Source organism: Uranotaenia lowii, chromosome 2, assembly GCF_029784155.1.
Source record: "Uranotaenia lowii strain MFRU-FL chromosome 2, ASM2978415v1, whole genome shotgun sequence".
Lineage (NCBI taxonomy): Eukaryota > Metazoa > Arthropoda > Insecta > Diptera > Culicidae > Uranotaenia > Uranotaenia lowii.
The window spans coordinates 293,611,589-293,638,144 of NC_073692.1; the positions used below are offsets into that span (position 1 = coordinate 293,611,589).

A 26,556-nucleotide genomic window follows, 5' to 3' on the forward strand; every position below is an offset into this window, starting at 1 on the left:
GCTCACACATTTCTATTCCATTTGGAGGTCATCCATTTGCTTCTATGATTGCTTCCCATTCAAACAAACTCACCATCCATGGCAAAGTGGCAAAATTACAGATGGACAATTAAATACTCTATGGCGGAACCACCTTTCTTGATCCGCAACGCAAGCCGCTGATCGATTAACTACAGGCCTTGGTGCGCGCCCGCACAGGAACAGAAACCAGAAGCAAAACAAAACGCGAAACAAGCTCGATTATTTTCAAACGACGAATGGAGAGCTTTAGCAGCTCTCTTACGGCGAGTAACTCACGAAAAATCTGACTCGATCGTGTAGGTATTTGAAAGCTCTGCTGAATAATATTAGAAAGAGAGAATGAGTTCCTGGCGGTGAGAAAATGAATGGAATTTGTAAGGTTCCTATAAACAAGACACAGCTTTGGTTAAAAAGCTTCCAATCTTGTTTTTGTCATGGGAAACAGGTTCGTTGCTTTGAAGCATTCAAGTCTTTTGATTTTCACATCAGTGTCATGCCAGCTAGCATTACGGGCACTCAGATAAATCAAACATTGAATAACCGGAAAGTTGCAACGGAACGTCTTTGGAGGAAAATTTTCGATTGTTTACAATGCAAAATATTCTACCATAAATTTTGGATTAAAATTCCATAAATCGGAATCTTACAACCTGAAGTAATATTCAAAATTATTTTTCAAGGTGTCTAGATCAAGAACCAAGGTTTTCATTACTTGTGAGCCATTCCACCAGATTTTTGATTTCATACCCTTAATGCATCAAAAGTATTAAGGTTAGCGGGACATCGAACTGACATAGTCAGAAAATTTATTGGTTTCCTCAGTTATTTTGAATTTTTTTAAACATGCAATTTTCACTATATTTAGAAAAAGGGGTAAACTTACAACAAACTTTCAATGAAAAATCTTATGAAAACGTATCTAAATGTAAATTTTTTGATAAATTACTGATGCCATAAAAGTCTTTACTCATAAAAACACTGATTGCAGTAAGTTCTGGTTCTGTTGAAACTAGAGTGTCTGTCCCGGGATTTCCCGGTCGGGAATTCCCGGGAATCTGACAAATTCGAGAATTTCCGATTCCCGGGAATCATAGTTTCATTCCCGGGAATTCCCGACACGTATGAAATTATTTCTCTAGAAAAGCCTGATAGCCTCCGGAACCATTCTAATTGTTATTTTTGAAAATGTAGTCATACAAAACTCATTGGGAATATGCCGATTCCTATGGCAGTAGACATTTTGTCGCCATTTGCAGCAATTTTTTCTATATTCCACAACGTTTTCAATGAACGAAAACCCACAACACTTCGAAAAATATATAAAAAATCGCGCGGCAGGTAGGTGTGTTTTCTCGAAAGTAACAAGTTAGGAATGTTCCTTAAATGTTGATGTCTACTATGGACATCGACTTTGATACTTTGACTTTCAGATGTTTTATCACAAGCACAACACAATTAGAGAGTTTATTTAACACTTTTATTCTTCTAGAGTTTACGCTTATTGAAAGCCATTGGAATGTTCTGCTTAACACTTTTATTCTCTAGGGTTTACAATTATTGAAAGCAATTGGAAAGTTCTGCTTAACATTTTTATTCTTCTAGGGTTTACACTTATTGAAAGCAATTGGAAAGCTCTGCTTAACACTTTTATTCTTCTAGGGTTTACACTTATTAAAAGCAATTGGAAAGTTCTGCTTAACACTTGTATTCTTCTAGGGTTTGCACTTATTGTGGTCTAAACTGAACGAACTATACGAGAACGATTATAAGACGGACTGAACGGCGTATTTTCTCCTGACTGCCCTTTTATTGCTTAGCACCGGAATGTTATGCGAATGATTAAGCATAACGATTCCCACGGGCTAAGAGATTTGAGACAGACGAAACAAAATGCGCGTTCGGTCGCTGTTTTGTTTATCGTCCGACCGGGTGGCAATTTTATGCTGTTGCGAGCAAAATAAATGCGCGCAGCATAAGTCGCGTTCGTTTCCTAATTTTTATATTTTCCAAATAGGGTAGGCGTGCTAACTCCTCCCCCCTAGACTATCGAATCCTCCTGGCATTCGTCCTCTCCTCTGATTTCTTTTATTTTATTGTTTAAATTTTTAATTTCAATATTTGTAATATTTTTTGTTTTCCTTATTTTCAACCTGAGGAGGACAATAACTGAGATGAGGACACCAATTACTGTTGTCAGACTAAAAGATAGAACATGAAATCTAAAGTGAAGGTTATCAGTGTCTAGTTCCAATAACTTGATTTTATCTCTTTCAGGTATTTTTATAATTTCGTTAAAAGTAGTATTCTGGTTAAATTTTATCATTTCGAATCTAGAATCTGTTTCGTGAATGATAAATGACGTATTTCCTATCTTCATGTCCTCTTGAATGTTAATTATTTTTGGAGGATACACTGTTATTGTTCCCTGATTAATTGAGATGTTGGTTGGTTTCCTGATTACAATAATTGTGTTTGTATAGATGTTGTCTATATTGTCACTTTCTGTCAGACATTCTGGATTTGGGTTGTTTTGATTACAATTGTATTTTTCTTGGGGTGTGCAATCGTAATACAATGTGTTATTTGCGTCTATTAATCTTGTTTCTACTTTAATGCTCATGACGGGTATTATTTTATGAAGTTGAATCCTTATAATTTCTTCAGGAACTTTGTATATGAAAAACATATGTTTTTGGTTTGTTACTACTTTAACTGTTCCGAAGTGTATTATTTCTGAAATTGTAAGTCTGCTGCTGTATTCCAATTTCGAAATTTCTGTTTTTGTTAATATTCCAGTGTAGATTATATTTTCTTTGGCAAATGAAACTGCTTGTGTTATTTCACCCATTTGTTCGACGAAGTTGTCGATGCTATGGCTTAATTTTATGAACATATATATCATGTTTGTCATATTTGAAATTTCATTATTGTTCTTCTGTAAACCCTTTATTTCCTTGTTTAACTGTTCGTTGATTATTATTTGTTTATTCGTTTCCGTTATGAGTTCATTCATAGTTTTATTAATCATTCTCAAGTCATTAGCATCGAGTGAGCCTGTTATCCATTTCCATGTTGTTCCCAAGGTTTCCCATCTTTTGGCCCTGGGTGTGTGAATTTTTGAAAATAAATCTTCTATTTTATTTAATTTGCTTTTTAAATCTTCACTAAATGTCGAATTTAAATGAAATGTGTTTCTATTATGTTTTTATAATCTTCAACCGTTAATTTCAATTCGCTTATGTCTATATGATGTATCAGTCTAACTTCTCCGTTAGACTCAATGCATTCTATATCTTCATATAGGATGTAAGCCTGGTCTGTCAGGTCGATCATTTCCAGCGCATGGCACGAGGCAATTATCAAAATTGTGCAAATGAAGATCACTGAAATTAATAAATGATAAAGAGGAGTTCATTTTAATTTTGATTCTCTTTAAAAGAATTTGAATTAATTAGGGTTTTGTGGATCTTTCTATTATTTTCATCAATCACATAAGAATTTAAATTCTCTTTGACTTTCGTCGGTTTGAATCTAGGCTTATTTTTGTCCAAATCTTGATTTTTTCCATTATTACTTGTCCTTCCTTAAGATTGGCATAATCTTCGGTTATAAGTTTCTCGTAATGTTGTTGTAGTTTTTCCAATTCTGTTTCTTGTATGTTGTTGAACCATAATTCTATCGGTTTGTGCCCAGTTACTTTGTGAATAGTATGATTATATTTCTGTAGGTTCGGGCGATTTCCAATTTTGTAGGTATTTTATCCTTTTTTGTACAGCGTAAGATTTCTCTTATGGTAGAGTGTACCCTTTCGATTTGGCCATTCGTCTTACTCCTATGGACCGGTGTTGTCGTGTGTTCAATACCAAATTCCCGAAAAAGGATTTGGATTTTCTGGGTTCGAAACGATGGTTCATTATCCGTCATTATAAATTTTGCATGAGGGAATTCATTCAGCATCTCTGTGAAAGCTTCTTCAACATCTTGAGTGTTGCGCGTGCTTAGGAATCGGAAAGTTACATATTTCGTCAGTTTATCTATTATGTTTAACACAATTTGATCTCCGATAAAAACCAAGTCGGCATGTAGATGTGTGCCTTTCATCGGGATTGGTGTGTTGGTTGTCTTCTCCTGCACGGGTCTTCTGTCATATTTTTGCAAAGTGCAAACTCTACAAGTTTTCACAAATTTTTCAAAAAGATTCCTCATTTTTGGAAAGTAGTAATGTTCTAATGCCTGTTGAACATTTTCAGCGGCATTTCGATGTGCGTACTCATGTATTTCTTTCACTTTTTTAAGTTGTTCGGTTTCATCTAATATTTCCTCCACTTCCATTGGAGCGTAAAAGATTTTCGTTTTCCCATTAGATAAGTGTTTCTTAAATGTTTCTTGTAATAAACATATTATTTTAGTAGGGGCCTTTATGCCTACTTTGACTTTTTCTTGGATAATTATTAGGAATTCATCCTGTATCTGTTCATCGGTTTTCCCATCATAGTTCACATAAATTCTTTTTCTCCCATCCGGAGTTATAGAGGAAGTTTTTTCTCCTTCAATATAAATTATTTGCAATTTATATACGTTTATAGGTGCGAGGGAACTTGGGAAGAAATATTCGTCGGAGTCTTCGGCACTACAGTGAGCGAAATAAGAATAGCACCACTATGTGTTTTGCTTGTTAAAATATGAATGATTGAAAATCACCAAAACTTTGTTCTATAAATTGTTTTGAATTGTTTAACGAATAAATCAAGCATAAGTTAACTTTTTTTGGACGTTTCAATTGGCGTTGAGGACCAAAACTATGGAAAAAGGATGCGAAATAAGAATAGAACCACTTGTGTTTTATCAACAAAAACAATATTATTTTTAAAAATTTACTGTGTAAAAGTGAATAATAATGCTTCTAGGAATTATTTGAATTTTAAGGAGTTTTCTAGAATTTCAAAAATTTTCGAAGGTTTTAAAATGGTGTTTTAAGAGATGCTCTTCTAGAACTAAGGAATTTGATATTTGAGCTGTAATTCTTTACCAAACTGCTTACTTTCTTCATTAAATTGACGTGAAATGATGAATCAAACATTTTCGGTTTATTTTAAATCAGAAAAAAAACAGGTTGGTATTCATAAACTTAGATTTTTTTTCAATAAACATCACTTTTTCCAGTTTCAAGTCATAGATGGCAGCACTATCTTGCCGTTAATACCAAATTAAGTCTCAATATTGATTTTTCAGGTTTATTTACGCCCATATTCATCATTTCGATGTAGTTTTCCAACACAGTTTTGTTGGAGTTCACGCTGCAGAAATCTTTTCCGGGTTTGCAAAAATAAACACCAGCACAATAATATAACATCGCCAAAATTCCTGCACATCTCAACTTCCAATTCAATTTCAAATCATACCTTTAATACTGCTAGTTATCTGGTTCTTCAAGTTCCATCGGAAAGTACAAAATTATTCTGATTATTGGTCCAATGAATTCACTTTTATGGGATCATAATGAAATTCTTATTTTTTGATATTGTGATCTTAGAATTTCCAAGGCGGTCACACGGTACCAAGTACTTATTTCTTGACCAAAATCATCCAGCACACCTGAATTAATCCCAGATATTCGAAAATGGGCATCAATTCGGTTTAATTGCAAGATTGTGCTGCCATCTATGACTTGAAACTAGAGAAATAGCGTTTGACTATTTAAAAACATTAGTATTTTTGAATTTGAAGCCTGTTTTTTTTATTCAAATTCAGCATCAAATCTATGTTTCGTCAATTTGCATCATACTTATGAATGATAATGAAGAAAGTAAGCAGTTTGATAAAGTATTATGGCTCAAGTATCAAATTCCTAAACGCTAGAGGAGCATCTCTTGAAACCCCCTTTTAAAACGTTTGAAAATCTTTGAAATTCTAGAAAACTGCTTAAAATACAGTTATCTATTCAGATAATTCGTAGATGCATTAATATTCACTTTTACACAGTAAATTTTTAGAAGTAATATTGTTTTTGTTGAAAAAACACAAGTGGTTCTATTCTTATTTCGCACCCTTTTTCCATAGTTTTGGTCCTCAACGCCAATTGCAACGTCCAAAAAAAGTAAACTTATGCTTGATTTATCCGTTAAGCAATTCAAAACAATTTATAGAACAAAGTTTTGGTGATTTTCAATTATTCATATTTTAACAAGCAATAAACATAGTGGTGCTATTTTTATTTCGCTCACTGTATGAGCAGTCATAGTATTGACTGATACCCTACTCAGTGCGTCGGCTACTACGTTAGTAGTTCCTTTTTATATTTAATTTCTATTTTATAATTTTCGATGGCCGACTTCCATCTTCTCAATTTACTGTTATCGTTATTTTGTGATATTGAATAAATCAACGGTTGATGGTCAGTGAAAACTATGATTTTCTGACCATATAAATAATTTCTTAGGTTCTTTAAACTCCATTTTATCGCTAATAATTCTTTTTCTATGGTAGAATATCCTTGTTCAGTTGAACTTAGTGTTCTGCTAAGAAACGTTATGGGCCTTTCTCCGTTCTCTGTTTTTTGGGAAAGAACGGCCCCAATTGCGATGTTACTAGCATCGGTGGTCAACAAAAATTCTTTTGTATAATCTGGATATTCTAAGATTGCATCATCTGAGATAGCATTTTTTATTGTTTCAATAGCTTTTCTTGCTTCTGGTGTCAACGCAATTTTCTTATTATTATCTTTTTTGTTATCAATACCCTTTAAATAGTTGGTTAAAGGTTTGCAAATATGTGCATACTTGTGGATAAATTTTCTGTAATATCCACTAAATCGAAGAAAAGAACGAAGGTCCTTGATAGATTTTGGATCCGGATAATCGATTAATGCTTTTAATTTTTCTGGGTCTGGTTTGATTCCTTCTACTGAAATTAAATGTCCCAAAAATTTTACCTCAGTTTTCAAATATTCACATTTGTCACTTTGAATTATGACATTGTGTTTTTCTAAAATTTCAAATACTTTATCCAAATTTTTTAAATGCTCTTCCAGAGTTTTTCCATAAATAATAATGTCATCAATATATGCAAAGCATATTTTATTTAAATGTTCTCCAAGAATTTGGTTGACTGCGTTTTGAAAAATTGATGGTGCGTTCTTAAGTGCGAAGCAAAGTCTTTTAAATTCAAACTTATTTGTTCCAGTACTAAAAGCGGTTTTTTCGATGTCCCTTTCATCTAACTCTATCTGATGAAATCCACTTTTCAAGTCAATGATTGTGAAAAATTTCTGCCCTTTTAATTGCGACAAAATGTTGTTGATGTCGGGCATTGGAAATTTATAGTCAATGGTGTTGTTATTTAATTTCCGGTAATCAACTACCATTCTGTATTTTTGGACTCCACTGGCATCCATTTTTTTAGGGACGATCCACAAGGGTGAAGACTTTCTTATAATTCCTTTATCCAACATTTCTTGGATTTGATTATTAATTTCATCTTGTAACCCACGTGGAGGATTATATGGTTTAGTGTAGATTGGAAAATCATCCTTTGTTCGAATTCTTGCAGGGGTTGTTTTCATTGGTTCGTTATTTTCTGAGAAAATTCTAGGATGTTTGTTGATTACATTCTGGAGTTAATTTTTTTCGATTTCGTTTAGATGCACATTTCTAATCGTGTTAATTGTTGTTGTGGATCTGTCATCGAATTTTAGGAACAGTTCGTTATTTGCAAGTTTAATTGAATTTGAATTGGTATCTATAATGGCACCAATTTCCTTCAATATTTTTATTCCAATAATACCATCGTATTTTTTCAGGAGTGGTAAAATATAATATTTTTGAGGCAAATTTATTGATGGAATGATGTCCAGATTTGCATATTTCTTTATTTCATTGATACCATTCACGGATTCAACCTGGAATTTTGTATTTACTTTAAAGGTTTTATTGACAATTTCTGGTTTTACAAAATTTAATTCAGAATCAGTATCGATTAAAAATTTTCTTAATTTTCTCGCTCCCTCAATCTCCAAATATGGTAAACTTTTATATGTTAGTTTGTATAATTGATAAATTTCATCACTTACATCGGTTTGTTGTAAAAAGTTGAGTTGATTTCTATTTTGATAATTCACCTGCCTGGACCGGATTGATTGGTCCACCTCCATCGGCTCTGGCCTACTCAGCTGTTGATGCTGCTGTTGTTGTTGCTGTTGTTGTTGCTGTTGTTGGTTTCCAAATTGCCGGTGTTGTTAGTGTCTTTGCTGTTGTTGTTGAAACGATGAATTCATCCGATTATATTGATTGTGTTGTTGGTACCTCTGTTGGTTGTGATTGTTCCGTGGGGGAAGCGATGGTGGTAAATTGTTGTTAAAATTATTCTTGAATGTTGACTGGTTCTGGAATCTTTGATGGTTTCTTCCTGGCAGAGATGAAGATAAGTGTCTTCCTGCAGATGAGAAGATGTCGCTCTTCATCATTGCGTTTGCGTCTATCGTCAATGCATGATGAAGTGCCTCCTCCATACTCTGGGGTTGGTAACCGGCTATGATTGTCCCGGTTATTCCGTTTAGCCCTCTTAGGAATGCAGATATCGCCTGAGTCTTATACTGCTCAATAAGCGGAGCTGCATTTGTGCTTCCATATTTCAGAATTGTCGATGCAATTATTTGGTTCAGCCTATCGTTTATGTGGTTATAAAATTCGTTCGTCGTTCGTCCTTTCTGTTCAGCTATCGTTATTTCGTATAGCAGATGTTCGATCCGTTTCTTGTTTCCAAATGCGTCGATCAAAAGCTTCTCCATTAATCTGAAATTTGTTTCACAATTGTTCTTGGCCAGTACTTCTTGTGCTGCGCCAACAATTTTAGTTTCTAGACCCAATAAGAATGTATAGTAGTTTGCCTGTTTTTCATGCGTGTCTGAAGCCGTTGCTTCGTACATGCTGTTTAATTTTCTGGCTTTTGATAGCCAATGATTCAATAGATTTGGGTTTCCATCATAAGTGTTTATAGTTTTCAGTAGTGATAACGGATCACTATGTGTTACCGTTACTGGAATCCCCCTTTCATTTTTGATAACGAAGGGTTCGTATTGATTTTCCGTTTCAGGGTTTACTACCCTTGAAAGATCATTTAATCTTTCGGTAAGAGCGACCATCGCTCTATTGATGGACTCCAGTGATTGAGCCAACTTTGGTTAGTTTTGAAAAAGAAGGGTGACTACTTACTTCTTCTCGAAGTGGTGTTCTTCTCGGTTTTGCTGGCTCGCTACAAACGGAACCTCCACTTGTCTCTTGGATCGGGATCGGAAGTGTTTCGGGTACCTCCTGTTTCTTTGTGCAGGGCACTAGGATTTTTCTCGCTTACACACGAGCTCTTCGGGCGCCAGTTAGGAATGTTCCTTAAATGTTGATGTCTACTATGGACATCGACTTTGATACTTTGACTTTCGGATGTTTTATCACAAGCACAACACAATTAGAGAGTTTATTTAACACTTTTATTCTTCTAGAGTTTACGCTTATTGAAAGCCATTGGAATGTTCTGCTTAACACTTTTATTCTTCTAGGGTTCGCACTTATTGAAAGCAATTGGAAAGTTCTGCTTAACACTTGTATTCTTCTAGGGTTTGCACTTATTGTGGTCTAAACTGAACGAACTATACGAGAACGATTATAAGACGGACTGAACGGCGTATTTTCTCCTGACTGCCCTTTTATTGCTTAGCACCGGAATGTTATGCGAATGATTAAGCATAACGATTCCCACGGGCTAAGAGATTTGAGACAGACGAAACAAAATGCGCGTTCGGTCGCTGTTTTGTTTATCGTCCGACCGGGTGGCAATTTTATGCTGTCACGAGCTAAATAAAGGCGCACAGCATAAGTTGCGTTCGTTTCCTAATCTTTATATTTTCACGGTCGCTGTTTTGTTTATCATCCGACCGGGTGGCAATTTTATGCTGTTGCGAGCAAAATAAATGCGCGCAGCATAAGTCGCGTTCGTTTCCTAATCTTTATATTTTCCAAATAGGGTAGGCGTGCTAACTAACATTTATGAACTCGTTTCTCTCTGGCTTTGATAGGCAGATGGATTTCAAAACTTAAAAATGACGAAGATCTTGTTTTTTTTCATATGAAGAGCAAATATGTAAAGTGTAACGAAAAACAAAAAAAGGTTGGATTATTCAAACAAATAACAAGATAATTTTTGTTACTAACCTCTAATTTATGAATGAATTTTTAATTTGACTTATTCAGGTTATTTTACAGTTCGTTTTACCGTTTTAAATTTATCATTTTTGAAAACAGTTTGATTTGTTTGATTAAAAATAAATTTTAAAATAACAGTATGAAGAGTACATTTTGAATAGATCATAGGCTTGTATGCACAAAATGTTAGATAAACTATATTTGAATCGAAAGGCATATATTTTATACGTTTTGAATATTTCCCGGGATCCCGGGAATTCCCGGGAAACAGGCCACGAGAATTCCCGATTCCCGGGAACGAGAAAATGGCCGGGAAATGGACACTCTAGTTGAAACTAATTTTTACACTTTTTCTGAACATAGGTATATTGCATACATTTAGGGGTAAAAAATATTCTTAAAAATTCTACTGGCTGAAATCATAAAAATAAATGTTTGGATGAAAGAAACTTCAATGTTGACAAATGCGTGATGCAAAACAATAATGTTCGAGCATATGAGAACGAGATTTACAAGGTGTCTCTTTGATTTACATTTTGTTGCATCTTACCCCAGGCAGGTAACCGAATAATAAAAATATTTATTATAAAAAAGGGGGTTTGTTCGAATAACATTTTTACAAAAAAGTGTTGGAATAGGATCATTAAACCAGTAAAAAGTTTGTAAGTGATATCATTGAGATAATCCGTCATACTGGGTAAAGTTTTTACGGTGTCGAATAGTTTGTACATTTATTGATATATTTTTTAAAATTTTGTATGAAAATGATAAACTTTAAAATACTTGCTTAAGATGTGAAAAATTATGTCATCATCATTTTTTATTCATTTAATTGGGGCATGAAAATGTAAATAATTTGTTCGTTATTTGTTGCAGGGTCTTTCTTGACATTTTCTTGAAGGTTAAGAATCTATATGGGAGAGTGGGAATCATGGGTCACTTTTTTTCTTTGCTCCATAACTTCTTTATTATCAAAAATTAAAGAAAAAAATAAATGGTATGGGTTTTTTTACATTTCTGACGTATTATAAGGCAATTTTTCTATATTTTTGATAAGTATTTTTCCTCAAGTTATGACTGTTTTAAAAAAGCAATATTTTATGGATTTTGAAAAATGGTGGGGAATCGAGGGCCACCAAATCCAAATTGACCAAATAACATGCTAAGTTTATGAGTTGACCCAGGTTTGCAATTTCAGATTCAAATTATTTATTTATTTATGTGTGAGTTGTGTATGATCGAATATTTTCACAAACCTGGCTCGCGAACGTTTTGGCAAAATTCCTAATATAGGATAGACGAAATATTTTTTAGAACTCTTCATTTAGTATAATAAAACTTTGCAGATAGGAAAAAGGTATTTTAAGTTCAGAATGCGTATAAAAACATAAAAATATTGGTGGCCCAAGATACCCCACAAAATGTGGCCTACGATTCCGATTCCCCACAAGCTATGATTTGCAAATTGGTTACGTTTGTGTGACTTATTGATGTTTCATCCAAAATTCCTTTTCCACGTGCAAGATATTGACAAAAGAAAGATCGTAAGCGTCTGAGCATATTTTTTTATTAACTTTAAGTTCCTAATCGATGCAATAAGCGGGTGCTTGTTTAATTATGTGAGTAATATTTTTAATTTTTTTTTCAGCTTGATAAATAAAAGAAGCATGTGATGCGTATTTAAGTCAGCAACATATAAAAAATTAATTCTGGAAAATTATAAATGAGTTTTGAACCAATACGATGCTTTTTAGAACCCGGGAATATAATTTAAAAATGACTTGAAATCAGTCTAATGTAACATTCTTATTTTTCTATCTCAAACTATCAAATGCTGATAAAAAAAATCCCCGAAACTGTAAATGTAAATTTTGGACTTTTTAACTTGTTGCCCAATTTTTTTGAATTTTTTGCAATCAGAGTTTTATATTGAGATCGCGATTTCCAAGTTCTGTAATGAGAACTTTGGAGTTAGGATGCAAAAAAAATGTTTTTTGGATTGTTTCTAAAAAAAATGCTTTTACAAGAAATTAAAAATTCAAAAATCTGAATTGAACTGCAAAGAAAAGTTTTTCGTTTCAAAACTCGGGCCAAAAACAGAAGAAAACTATGGAAAAGTTAACTAAGGTGATTAGTCTAGGTGATTTTGATTAATATGACTTTGATTTCTTGTTATATAAAAACTTTTAGTGTTGGTGATATATCTAGAGGATTCTAAACACTGCGTCTAACTAGGAGTTGTGATCTTTCAAAAATTACCATTCATTAGTAATGAGGTATTATCATTTTTGACATCTTATATGTTATGTAGAACGACTTTTTGTCATATCTTGATGGTTATTGAAAAACCAATAACCATCACGATATTACCAAGTTCAATTATAAAATGTAGGTTTATATAATTAAATAATGCCTTAAATAAGTGTTCAAAACTAATATCATTCTACTTTTATTTTACTTTAATTATGTAACATATTATGCAACTATGAACAATCCTCTGACAATCTGTGAGATCAATTTTCAGCAATAATTTATTACACTTGAACGTACAACAATGAAAATCAACGTTTTCATTGAATTTACTGTGGCGAGCGAGTTATGAGATTGAATGCACTTTAGAAATATTTTCAATTCCCAGAGACATGATTTTTGTGAACTGTTTTTTTTTTATTATTGTGAAACTTTTGACATGACTGATTAATTGAAAACATTATTTAACACAACATTTTACAATATTTTGTGAATATGATTTTAAAGTAAGCTTGCCAGATTGCCCGGTTTTATCCGGGTTTGCCCGGATATTTGATGCAAAATTTTGAGAAAGTCCGGTCCGGCCCGGTTACCCGGATATCGTGAAAAAAGTCCGAATATTGCCCGGATTTTTTCACAATTTTCACAAACAAACCAAAAAAATATCAAAGTTTTTGCGTAAGTTTCAGCAAAATCGATTAACGGTATGGAAATTTTCAACGGTTGTTTCAAATAATTTTGCTGATTTACTTTTATAAACCTTAAATATTTAAGTGTTCCAAAAAGTTTTTGGAAGTCTGCAATTACATAAATGAAATAATAATTTCATTTTTTTTTGCATTTTTTCTTCGCTTTTATATATAATAACACCTAAATTTTGCCCGGTTTTTGCCTGGTTTTTTAATTTGAAAAATTGAAATCGATGCCCGGATTTTGCCAGGTTTTTTTTGAAAAACTGCCCGGAATTGCTAGGCCCGGATGGGAGTGGAAAAAGTTCTGGCAACCTTATTTTAAAGCATCAATCAAAAATATGTTATCAATGCATTGAAGTGTCGTCAACTCAAGCATTGCTATACCCATAAAGATTTTGTGTAGGATGTTTTAAAACATTTTTTGAAAAGGTGATAGAAACCTTGAAATAGAATCGAGTTCATCTTTATCTTAAATTATATGAATGTGATGAAAACAACCAAATCAATACAATAAGTTGGAAATTTCAGATAATCAAAGCCTGGAAAACCTTGAATTTATGACCGGGAAACCCGGGAAAACCGGGAAACCCGGAAAATCAGCAATCCAGATTGCTGGAAACCACTTATTTTTTCAACACAACCGGCTGTATTTGGTTTTAAATTTTAATTTTAATTAAATTATAATTACTGGCTGTGCAAATAATAACAATTATTTTCTCCCATTTTTCAATAAGGGATTTATTTATTTTCAGAAACACGAAATTTTTTTCAACATGCTAACACCGGCTCTGGGGTGGCAGCTTTGTGCCGAACTGTTGATCATCCACCACCTGTAAACATAATTTTGATTAGTATCTTTTATGGAACATCTACCTGTCCAAAACTCACTGACATCTGGTAGCTAGAATATATATGAAAATAAAAATAATTATATTGTACTAACCAAAATACGTACGATAGAATCTCACCTTGCTGGAAAACAAACAGACTCCAATTTGACAACTCGATTGCTTATTTTCCAGCAAACTGGATCAATTGCTGGAAAGTCCAGTAATTTGAAAACCGATTGCTGATTTTCCAGCGAAAATGACAAGAGCACAACGGAATGCTGAAAAATCCAGCAATTAGAAAATTGATTGCTGGTTTCCAGCAAAATTTAGGTTTGCTGAACGTTTCCAGCATTTTTTTTGCTGGAAATCGAGGCAAAAATTTACTGTGTAGTTTTTCAAAACATTTATAGATTTAAAAAATCAATAAAATTATCAAAAATTCTAATAGTAGCTTATCTAAACCTTCAGTGTTTTACCAAGCCTGAATTAAAAAAAAAAAACATTAAACTACTATTGTCCATAGATATTTTACGAAAAAATTTGTTGCTTCTTTCATTCCAGATCCTCTGCTAACCAAAGACTAGAGCTAGACTGACCTCTCGTGTGGTTTAGTGTTACTCGTTAAACTTGTACCAAATGATGCCCAACACCACCAGCAACAACAATAAAAACAACAGCAATAGTATTTATACAGCCCGGTGATGTTGGTAGAGAAACCTTTAACTAAAAATGGTGGCTCCACTGTGAGTCACAGCAGTGGCAGTGGCACCGGGAACAGCCTCCAAGCCCTCCATGGCAGCCAATCGGGGTCCGGCGGAGGATCGTCGTCCTCGATGGGCGGCGGAAGTGCCGGCAGCAATAATGGTCAGACCGGAAGTCAGCAGCAGCACCATTGGTCCTCGCTGTCGGCCTCGACGACCAATTCGTCCACCATCAGCAGCAGTTGCAGTGGGGGAAGCAGTGGAGCGGTAACTTCCTCGAGTTCGAGCTCGGCAGCCGGACGGCACAGCTGGGACCCTGGCCGATTGGGGGTCGAACATTTGGCCGGAGCGCTCAGCCCGCTCTGCATCACCGATGCCAGTCACGAGATCGTTCGACCCAAACCTAGACGGTGAGTAGCGAACTTTTTGTTTGTATTCTCTTTCTGAAGCTTTGAGTGAAATGGGTTCGTATGAGAGAGCTTTAGTTTGGCTCAGGTAACTCATTTTCCTAAGCTTTGATTAATACTGTGCTCACTGAATGTAAGGAAAGTTTTGTTAGAGAGTGGGTGGTAGGCCACTATGGAACACTACAACAGTTCCAGTCCAATCCGAAAGCTCAGCCGTTAGAAAAAGCTTTGAAAGCTGACGTGTGAAGAAATTAAAACGTTAGCAGTTAAGCTTGTGGAATTTTCACTCTCTCCGAGAGCTTTTCGTTGGTAACCCTCAGCTGAACCGATCTCAGAACACAACAGTTGCATAATTGGTTGGTGCATCATAACAACATAAATAAACCACGCGAAAACATTGTGGAACATATTCCGGTACAGGTGTTGTTGAGTGATGTTGCAATTGTGGCCCAATTGTTAAAAGCGTTTTGTTTCGTCGCGTTCAAAGAAATCAATCAACGATGAACTGCGACGTTGAGTGTTGGCGGGATTATATAGGGCTCGATTGAACAATTTGAGAATGTGATTCAATTAGTTAAGTAGATTACCGTGACATCAAGTTAGCCCTCCAAAGCTGTTCGCAATACATCCGCTTCGGGGAAATTTTACTTACAAATTGTTGGCGATCCAACGGCCAGCAAATGTTGACCGATTTTGTAGATTTTAGATTCATTGTGTAGGTAATTTATTCTAGTTTTTCAATATTATCAGAAATGGTTTCCGAATGAAAAAAAACCATAAAAAACAATTGTATTGTCAAGAATAAATCTTTCCAACGAAGTATAAATATGGTGAGGTCCAATGTAAGTTTTGACCGCTATCTCTAATCTTTCATTAGAATAAAAAACCTTACTAAAAAGACATTTAACTTTTGCCTTGCCTTGCTGTATCTCAGTTTGTATGAAACGGTTTTCAAAACTCGAGTTTTAGTTTTTTCTCGTGAGTTTGCTTATCATTTTTTTAGAACATACTTGGTCTCTCGAAAATCAAAGTTCTTCAGTATATTGGACTGATAATTATCTAGATTGAAATGTGGGGGTTTTCGTAACGGAATTTTCCCTATAATATTTTTGCTTGAACTATGAATACAATAGTAAAAAATGTAGATACTCATTATTTGTGTTTAAATGCTTTTGTTTAATGAGTTTTTTTTAACCAACACAGCCAAAACTGGCAAGCATTCTGCAAAATATAAGACATAAATTATGTTGAAAAGATGAATGACACATTAATGCATTACAGATATCACTACGGCCAGGTCAATCATGTGGTAAATACTGGATACTGGAACAAGAGGAGAAATAAGGACCAATAAGGAGTATATTCGAAAAAATGCAACACTTTGTATTGTGAATAACTTTTGAATGCATGGATGAAAATTGATGAAATTCCCAGCGAAGTTACCTTTTAGTGTAATATTTACATCTGCAATTTTTTGTGAAGTTCTGGCAAGTGGTTTTTGAGATAGCGTCAAATAAAGAAATTTTGTGTCTTCTATTTTTGGGCAACACGTGCGCGATCTATAATGCATACAATAAACCACTCTTTTCCAAATTAAGGCTATTTTTGATTGCGTTTCCTATTTCTAAAGCTTGACCTTCAAAATAACTCAACTAACTGCCCTATATTGGCACAAAAACAACATATTTGACTTTTTATCATTTCACCATCGTTTTTGCGTAATGACCCGATCCAACTTAAACCAATTATTCCAAATCCAACTTAAACTGATTATTAACATTGTGGGACCTATTGAAGTGCTTTGCAAAGAAAACGGTCGCATTTGGAGGCAGTCTTCTTTAACATTTTTAGTCTTTAATCGTGTCAATCATTATGAAAGAATGAGTAATTTGGAGTTTGCACAGATCGTTAGTCTTATCAAGTACTAGACATTAAATATTTCTTTTTTTTCTCCTTGTTTATTTCCGGTAAATTAAGGCAAGACTGGTTAACGGAAAATTTCTGGTTGGAAACCCGCCGGGTGACCGCTAAAGAGTTTGTTTTACTGTCCATCGCGATTTTTTTCAAAATATCTCCCCACAAGCAGTCCATATATTTTTCGCACGATTTGACCACCATATTTAGATTATTTCACCGGTGGGCAGCTTTCTATCTTGTAGAAATGAGTCAAACCTATTTATAAGTCATCTAAGCGAACGAATCAGACAAATTTGTCTTTTTTTTCTCTTTCTCTAACTCTAACTCTAACTATTTATTCATATTTTCGGATTGGGCTTGAGAAAAACCCTCACATTCCTCTCACTTCGTGGAATCAATTATCTTCAATTTAATTCAAATTTTAGCACACCCTTGGATCCTTTACCAAACGAAATTTGGTAGAACAGTTGATTTCCAGCTGTTTTTGGGTCTCCCACTGAGACCTTTCTAGATTTTTCTAGATCCTGCCCAAAAATATTTGTCAATGGACTTCAGTATTGGACGCTATCTCAAAAACCAATTGACAGATTGTCACCAAATTTTGTACACATTCACAATGCATTTCTATTTAGTTTATCTGAAATTTCATCAATTTTCATCCATGCATTCAAAAGCTATTCACAAAATAAAGTGTTGCATTCTTTTCGAATACACTCCTTAAAACCCTAGATCGTCTTTAGAATGGTTAGTGTAACTAAACAAGAACTGAGTTTTGAACAAACCCTTTTAACTTCAAAACTAAACTCAACTCTCGCAAAACAAAATCTAATATCTTCTACATTATTACTAAAAATTTTGATTAAAAAATACTTTATATTATTACTAATGTTATGCTGGTATGAAATATTTTTCAAGCAACCAATTTCAGTCTCAATTTTATTTCGCTTTTCTGGTTCTTCTAAATGCTCAACATAATATTTTTAAAGGTGTTGATGAGTTTCACAAGGCCTTAAATTTATTTTTTTCTGCGGTGCAATAAATTTAAAAGGTACCTTTGACAAATTTAGGGGCCCAGAATCTAAATATGCAATTTTTATCAGCTTTTGCCATTGATATAACTTTGGAAAATAGGTAAAACTACTTTCAAGAAATTTCTACAATTTTTTGACAAAACTTCAAAACAAAAACATAACATATTGAAATAAAAATTTGAAATCAATCATCAACTTTTCTCAAGGCTTCAAGTGATTTTGAACCCTGCAAAAAAGTTATAGAACTTTTACATTTGTTTAATTTTCCTCATTTAAAATATTTAAAGAAGTTTTAAACCAAATTGAATATAAATATTTAAAAAAGAATAAATATAATCAATTTTCAGGTTCAGGTGTTTAAATGCAATCCAGTTTTTTTAATCTTTTGCAGTAATGTCAAAAATACGTGTAATGATATCCCTCCATTATTTTTAACTGTAGAATTTTACTTTTTTTGAACATGCATCATAATTATATTATTCCTTTATTGAATGAAGTAAAATAATCAGAATCAGATTCAGATTGGAATTCCTTATTTTCACAACTGGAAGAATTTAATTTTATGAAAGAGAGTAGGCGTCGGTTGAAACTGTCAGACGCGTTTTTTTCAGAGCTGAAAATTTTCTATTTTGAAATTTAAATAAATTTATAGTTTTTATTCAATAAACAAGTGCGAGAAAGTTCTTTAAGTGCACAACCGGAAATGTATGTGTGTGAGTTTAAAGCTCGAAACAGGTCCATAGTTTTCGGCTTTGTTTGGCGTTTTCCCTGGTCAACTGGACAATTTTGAGAAATTTTGTAAGGCTTTGAACAACGATTTTATTCCTGGAATATCTACACGGGAAAAAATAATTGTATGCAGAAAACCGAAGCTAAGTATTTTTAATTTATAGCTCATTTTTCATAATATGGATAAGATATTTTGCCTTGGATTGCAATGCAAACTAAGTACGTTAACTCGGTTATAACTTGGAGATCTTGAATCATTTTTAAAGTTTTTATTTTAAGCGCATCACAATTCGAAATCAAAGTAAAACTTGCGATCTTGCATTTCAGTATTTTTGGCTATAGGTATATAATTATTGAATCTTACTAGGTACTTTAACGAGATTAAAGCTCAAAACTATTTTTAGATTTAAAAAAATAAGAATACTGATGTCAAATGAAGGTATATATATATATATATTTCATTAACGAATATAAACATGATATTCATCCAGAGAAAAACATAATACATTGAACTTTAATGTGAAAGTCGATGTTTTTTTTCAATTTTATTTCAATGAACAGTTATAACCTGTTAACTTTGTACCAAATTTTAATAAATTTGTAGTTCAAATCGTAAGGTATTTCTCCAGAAATAGTTATTTTTATTTATTGAAGAGATTTCCACTTTTCACATATTTTCACAGGGTGTTTATATTTCTGTAAATCAGATTTCTAGGACGATGAACTATGCAATCAGACCATCAAGCGTCTGCACATAACGACCGTAGAATGTGAAATCTATAAACTGATAGAGAACAAGCGCCAAACTTAGGAAGTTTCGGGTGAGATCTATCCTATTTTTCTTATTTTAACTGTAGACATCAAATATTGCACTTTATAACCTAACCCTACATAATCATAAGAAGCGTTTGGCAGGGAACTCCACGCTTCATCCCTCCCTTGTTCCTGTATCTTATGCGATTTCATCACATGGTTGGCCTGGCCGTAGTGGTATCTGCAATGCATATTCTATGTATCAGATTCCATGTTGAAAAGAAAAATGTGAAACGCAAGTTTTTCATTTTCCAGGATGCATACAAGTTTTGGCCATGTTGGTGTTAGAAGAAGAAGAAGAAGAAGAAGAAGAAGAATTTAATTTTATGAAAAAAGGTTGTATCTCTGATTTCGAGCACTGGCACTCTTGAAATAATATTAAATAGATACATATATTCTTCTTTTAATGAATTAAAATAAACCATTTTAGTTCAATCAGATTTTTTTTAAATCTGTATTTTTGAAATATTTATTTGAAGTTTGAAAACTAGACAAGAAATTTTTGGAAGCCTATTTCAAGTTCAGAATAAGACACATCATTTTTGAAAAATTATTAAATAACTTACAAAAATATTTGAAACTTTCATTGTGAGTTGCTTTGATAATTTTGATTTATTTTATCAGTCAAATTTATTATTTTTTGAGTTTGTGTGGTATCATGAGTAAGAAAATTGTGTAAGAAATCCATTTCCTTATTTATTGTGTATTTTCTTACAATATAAAAGTCTAAAATCGGGAAAAAGGTTGGATCTCATCAAATAGGTTATCAATGACAGGAAGTTGATTTGTTTCTTCCCAAATCCTGTTGCTTTTTTTTGCTACAGCACACGTCACAATTTTGCACATCTTAGCAATTATTTTAAAATTGATTTGATTTTATTTTTTTTCCTTTTCTATACTTTCTACTGCTTTTGTTAGAATGACTGTGTCTTGAAGATTTCACTTGAAAGAAATAATACGATGGAAATGTGTCAAAAATTTAAAAATAAAAATTAAAAGATTAAGTTTGCGGTTCGAATAAAATTTAATTGCAACTCTTGTAGACTCGAATAAAATTTCAGTTTTAAGATGAAAAATTATTGCTTTCGAAGTATCTACAATATAAAAATGTTAAGCAACAAATTAATAAATAAACTTTCAGCTGAATTTTCACCTGAAGATCAAGTACCTACAAGTTCTTTAATCATCAAAAATAATCAATCACAAAGTTTTTTTTTTAATTAAAGTTCTGCAAAACTTATTTAAACTCAAATCAAGATTTTTCAAAAAACGCAATATTCAAACTCAATCAGATCTTATTTATGATGGTGTCATGTGTTTCAAATTGACTCTGATTTGATTTGAAATGGAAATGCGAATAAGCATTAATTTTTTTTTTTAATTGAAACTTCGATCTAAATCTGAATCTTATTTTTTATTTTTGATTCCGAATTTGAATTGTTAAGAGAAGTTAACCACCATTAATTAAATTTTGTAAATTTATTTTTCGGCATATCCGTAAAATGTATATTCTTGAAGAAAGAATATCAGAACTGAAAATTGATAAAGATGGATAGATAAGTGAGGAGAAAAATTACAGATGTTGAAAAGTCCGGAGTATACGTGTTCACCACATGTAGACTTCGGACCAACCAGATTTCATTGTACAGGTTAAATTCGTGCCACCTCTATCCCGGTATTACTTCTCCTAAATAATGAAATGTTGCGGGGTAAAGTATGCTGTACGTTAATAAGTTTTCCTCGCAAAAATGCTCTTTCCCTCTTTTCAACATCTGTAAATTTCTCCTCACTTCTATATCCATCTTTATCAATTTTCAGTTCTGATATTCTTTCTTCAAGAATATACATTCACCGATATGCCGAAAAATAAATTTACAAGAATTTGAATTCTTCATTTTGAATCTGAGTTTTTAATTCCTGATAAGAAATCGACTCCTGAATCTTAATTTCAGATAAAAAAATCCAAAAATTAATATTTTAAATACGAGTTTTCTATCAAAATCTTTAACCATGAATTTGAATTTTTGGTTTTCAATATGAATTCTTTGTCAATTGTTTATTTGTTTTTTAAATCGTGAACTGAATGTCAATTCCGATTGATAAATCTATTTCTGATATTAACAAAAGAGTTTGAAGCATGAATCTCGAGTATAAATATCTATCAACAAGTGAGAAATTTTTTGAAACACTAAAGTAGAATTGTTAACCTGGGTTAACATTTTGGTCGTTTATCAAAATATGAGATTCAAATGGTGAGTTAGAAGAAGAACATTTCGCCTGACATTTTTCGACCCTCAGTCGACACACAATCTTAATATTTTAATGAAATATTTTATCAACACACATCCTTTTGAGCTTCAAACTTGCATTCAAAGATTTCTCATGCATTTATGGTGTTTTTTATTTCTCTTTTTTTAAATATTTCAAGATAAACAATGGTTAAGAATGCCTACACATCGTAGAATAAGTGTATGACTTTTTCCGCAGTGATAGAAATTTTCCACACAATTGAACAAAAAAACTTAAATAGAACTAAAATAATTTTAAATTTTCATGTTCACGACCTTGGAGTTCAGTCGTGAATATGGCAACTTAAAATTAATCTAATTCTTCTTCAATTTTTTGATTCCCTTTAACGTCACAACTGAAAAACATATTCAAAGGGCTTTTTAAAACTGATGTCTCATTATGGACTTTAAACAAAAATTGTTGGAAATCTGAAATATGAAACAAAACATTAATATGAAATGTAACACAAATATAAATCAATAACGAAAATATTTCAAACTGTTTGAACTAACTTCTAAATTAGGCAGATTTGGTAGTTATTTTGTTTAAACTTAAGTTGGAGATTCTTCTCATACAGCCCTAGCTACTTTTTCTAATAGCTCGTACCATCTTACAGTATCATAAGGGACTTGTGTTGAATTACTAACTTCTAGTAGAACATGTGGAACTGTTAATTCATAAACATTCAAATAAGTACTAAAATATTATTTTTTGCACTTTCGATATAAAATATGGTGATTTCAATCCTCGTTGAGCGGCATTCTTGGATTGACCAAAAAAAATATATAAAATATATATTGATTTCAATATTCTCAAAAGAGACTTCATAAAATTTAAATCTGCATACTATTTTCAACGATAAAATTTGCTGATTTTTTTATGAGTTAAAACAAAGTAGAGATTTGTGTATTGTGGAATTAGAAAAGTTAAGCGCATTTTTGATTAAACAAAAATACTATCGATGCCCTGACGGTAGTTATAAAACAAACATTGATAACAGTAAGTACGTCAAATTTTAATTTATCAAAACCCATCGCCAAGTTAGGGCGCGAACTCGCTGCGCAAAATTGGTATCGCGTTGCAAAAATCAAGATTACCTCATCGAGTCGCTTAACAAGCAACCAAGCTGCTAGAAAGTGTGTGAACTTTTCCCACCAATTGATAACTTACGTTGCTGCTGCACATATTTAGACCTAGCTTAGTCTAAGCTAAGCTTAGCGCCACCCACCACCCACACACGCTAAGCAGAAAAGCCCTAACTTCTTCACACATTCGCGCGCCCATCACGCTCCGCTTTTTGAATTAATTTATTTTCCATGGGCTCTTACCATTTGGTTTTACCCATGGATAGGTGAACAGATAGTTGCATTTCCCCAATTCACGAGATGCTGGGACTGAAATTCAACCACCAGATTGTTGTCTGTCTGTTGTGCTGTTGCTGCCTCTGCTATCAATGAGATGCTCTCACTCTTGCGAGTTTTTCATGTCTTTCAAAATTGTTCAGATGCTGCAATAGGCAGATGATAGACGAGCCGAAGAAGTCGCTTCTTCAACATAATCATCAACATTATCTGATGGCGAGGGCTCACAAAACTCGAGCGGAGATGATCATTGTAAATATGAGCCGTCCCCCATCCTTTCCCTAGCCATATTGCAACTCTTCAATTGAACAGAAGTAAGTTGGTAATATTGCTGTATTGTTATTTGATGATTGGTGGCGAACTTCTTCACCAAACTACCAACTTATGAAGGTACCAACTCCCCCGCTCTGCCGCCAATTTAAAACTAATTCACAGCATCTTTCATCCCGAACAGTAGCAAACCGCGCGAACGAAAGCGATTGCACCATTTTGAATCGGTGTCAAACGTTACGTAAGCCTTTGGAATAGCAGCAAAATACTGGAAACGTGGAAATAAAATTGGCGTGACTTCCTATTATCAAACTTTTCTTTTTTCGATTGACGAGCTAAGTAAGAAAAAGCTAAATAAATCACATATCTAACATTTGATATCACGAAAAACGAAATGAAAGAAAAATTATCTAAAAATAACTCAACTTTGAATACAGCCTAATGAAATTCTAGAACAAATTAACTAGCTTTTTTTGGAAGGTAATAAATTGTTTGAAAAGCGAAAATTTAACAGCAAAATTTAACATAAAATTTGAATTTTTCAGATGAAGAACTAAATGGAAAAATAAAATAAGGAACTGGAGTATTTCTTGTTTATCCACGAAATCTACACCTGACGAATGGCAGACGAAAGATCGAATTGGGAATTTATTATAAATTCTTCGTTTTTTGAAAAGAATTGAGAGTTTTATTCCTATAATTTATTTGGAAATGTTTTTTTAATATGCCTTTATTTATATCAATTCATCATAACATTTATATTACATAGCTCAATAATGAACTGTTCAGAGCCCTATAGTTAACTAGATAATTTAAATTTATTTATAAGACTCAAATTTACTGAGCGCAATCAAGTATATAATGTAGGAGAACATCCTGTAATGGTAAAAATATTTTAAACTTTAAACTGAAAACTATCCTAAAATTAAACTTATTATAAAGAGAACGAATTTCTGCGATGGAAAACTGCATCGATTTGCCTCTGAAGTTGGAGATGATTTGGTTGGCCATCTCTTCGATGATCAGCAAATAATCTTCTATCTTTTCCTTCTGGTACATCAGGAAGATCAGAAGTAAAAATATTGAATAAAATTATATACTGCCCTGAGAGGCACCAGCCCTAATGGGTGTCCTTTCAGAGCATGAATTTTGATAGCTTACTTGTAAGGTTCGGCTGATCAAGTAATTTTGAATAATTTTAGTGAGATATACAGGAAAATCAAATCGAGCTATTTTAGCTACTAAATATGCCTTAATGCCAAAAACTGTCAAAAGATTTTTCAATATCGGCGAACGAAGAAAACCTGATCAAATTTCTCAAAAGTTCAAATTTACTAAACAAATTGTAAAACTAAGAATGTAATTTAAAATGTTTCTTTTTATAAGAGGAAGAATGACCATGTTGGTTAAAATCCTCTCTAAATAAACAAAATAGAAATAGAAAATAGAATAGAATTTTTCAATATCTAGAAAAGCAACACCAGTTGAATAACCTTCAAATTTGCGTTAATCATAGTTACACTCAAAAGTTGATGTGTAGTAGAATGTCCATGACGAAAACCAAATTGTTCATCAGGGAAAATAGAATTCTTAATTATGTGAATCATCATTCTATTCAAAATAATTCTCTCAAATAGTTTACTTAAAGAAGGAAGCCAAGTAATTGGTCGAGAGCCTTCAATCTGAAGCATTTTGTCCTGGTTTGAGTTACTTTGTAATTTTTTCATTTATTCGTAAATAAGCTAAGTATAACATTTATTGATGATTGTAACAAAAAAAATTAAAAGTCCTTCAGGGCATATTTTAAAAAAGATTTCAAAAAGAACCCCATCTACCCCCAGAGCTTTCATATTTTAATTTTTTTGCAAATAAATTTAAGTTCCTACATATTTTTCTCGCAAGAACTTTCAAATACTTCAAATGCCTATTTTTTTCAATGATATTTTTGCTCAAACAATGCATGAATAAAAAAATACTTCCATCGATGGTTGAAATCTTTGCATTTGTTCAGGAATCTGGTGAATTTATCTTTTTTGTTTAGAAGATGGAATTAGTTTCTCTTAGAAAGCCTTCAATTTCGTCAATTTTATGCTTATCTATATATATAAAAAGCAATTTCTGTGGGTTTGTTTGTTTGTTTGTTTGTTTGTCCACTATAGGCTCTGCCGTCTTAAGAGCTAGAGAGCTGAAATTTGGCATGGAGGCTCATTAGGACCAGGAATGATGAAAAATGTTTTCAGAATTTCGGTTAACCCCTTCTTAAAGGGGTCGTCCATACAAGCCAAATATTGTTTTCGCGTTTTTCACGTTATTTTTCGTCGGATCGTGATGAAAATTTGCACATGAGGGTTTTGAGAGATGAGAAATTGATTTCAGGTATTGAATTTTGGGACAGGGGTCGGCAAAAGGGGTCGTCCATATCAACTTTTCAATATTTTTGTAATATTGTCGTTAGTGTACATCAGATTGAGATGAAAATTTGCGTTCGGATGGTTTTAAGGACGGACAATCGATTGCCGGTATCAACAATTGATTCGAACAATTGATTCCAATTATCCAATTCTGGGTCAGGGGTCGGCCAAAGAGGACGTCCATATTAACTATTCACGGTTTTTTTTGTGATATTGACGTTATTATGCAATGGATCGGTTCGAAAATTTGCACACGGGAGTTTTGAAAGAAGGGCAAACGATTTCAGGGATCAAAGTTCGGAAAAGAGGCCACAGATCTGCAACGATAAAATCGAAATTTATACACGGTTTATTGGGGTTGGGACGGTCAATTGGTTTTTGATTTCAATATTTGTATCAAACGACAAAAAAGAGGGTCTTTTAAACTATCAATTTGCTTTGCAATAATTACGTGAGTTTGTATCGCATGGAAACGAAAATTCATAAACGGGCGTGTTTTGGAACGGTCAGTTGATTCCTGATTTCAAATTTAGTAGCAAACGACGGAAAAAGTGATCGTACATATCACGTATTCAACATTTTTGCAATTATTTCTTAAAAATGCATTCAGAATTTCACATGGAAATGCCTGTAAATTTACA

General features: G+C 33.1%; 2 protein-coding genes across 2 annotated transcripts in view; one reads left to right on the top strand and one right to left on the bottom strand.

The window, feature by feature from the left end:
* Positions 1-26,556, top strand: part of LOC129745489 (ankyrin repeat and BTB/POZ domain-containing protein 2) — a 394,509-nt gene that overhangs the window by 244,632 nt on the left and 123,321 nt on the right. Inside the window, exon 5 of the mRNA XM_055738598.1 lies at positions 14,548-15,097. Coding sequence (XP_055594573.1) covers positions 14,688-15,097 — 410 coding nt within the window. The 5' untranslated portion in view covers positions 14,548-14,687. The remainder of the gene's footprint in view (positions 1-14,547; positions 15,098-26,556) is intronic.
* LOC129742785 (putative uncharacterized protein DDB_G0289263) lies at positions 8,185-8,944 on the bottom strand. Its single transcript, XM_055734726.1, has 2 exons — positions 8,322-8,944; positions 8,185-8,266 (listed from the first exon to the last, which is right to left on the bottom strand). Exons 1-2 carry the CDS (start codon positions 8,942-8,944, stop codon positions 8,185-8,187), a joined length of 705 nt encoding a protein of 234 aa, XP_055590701.1.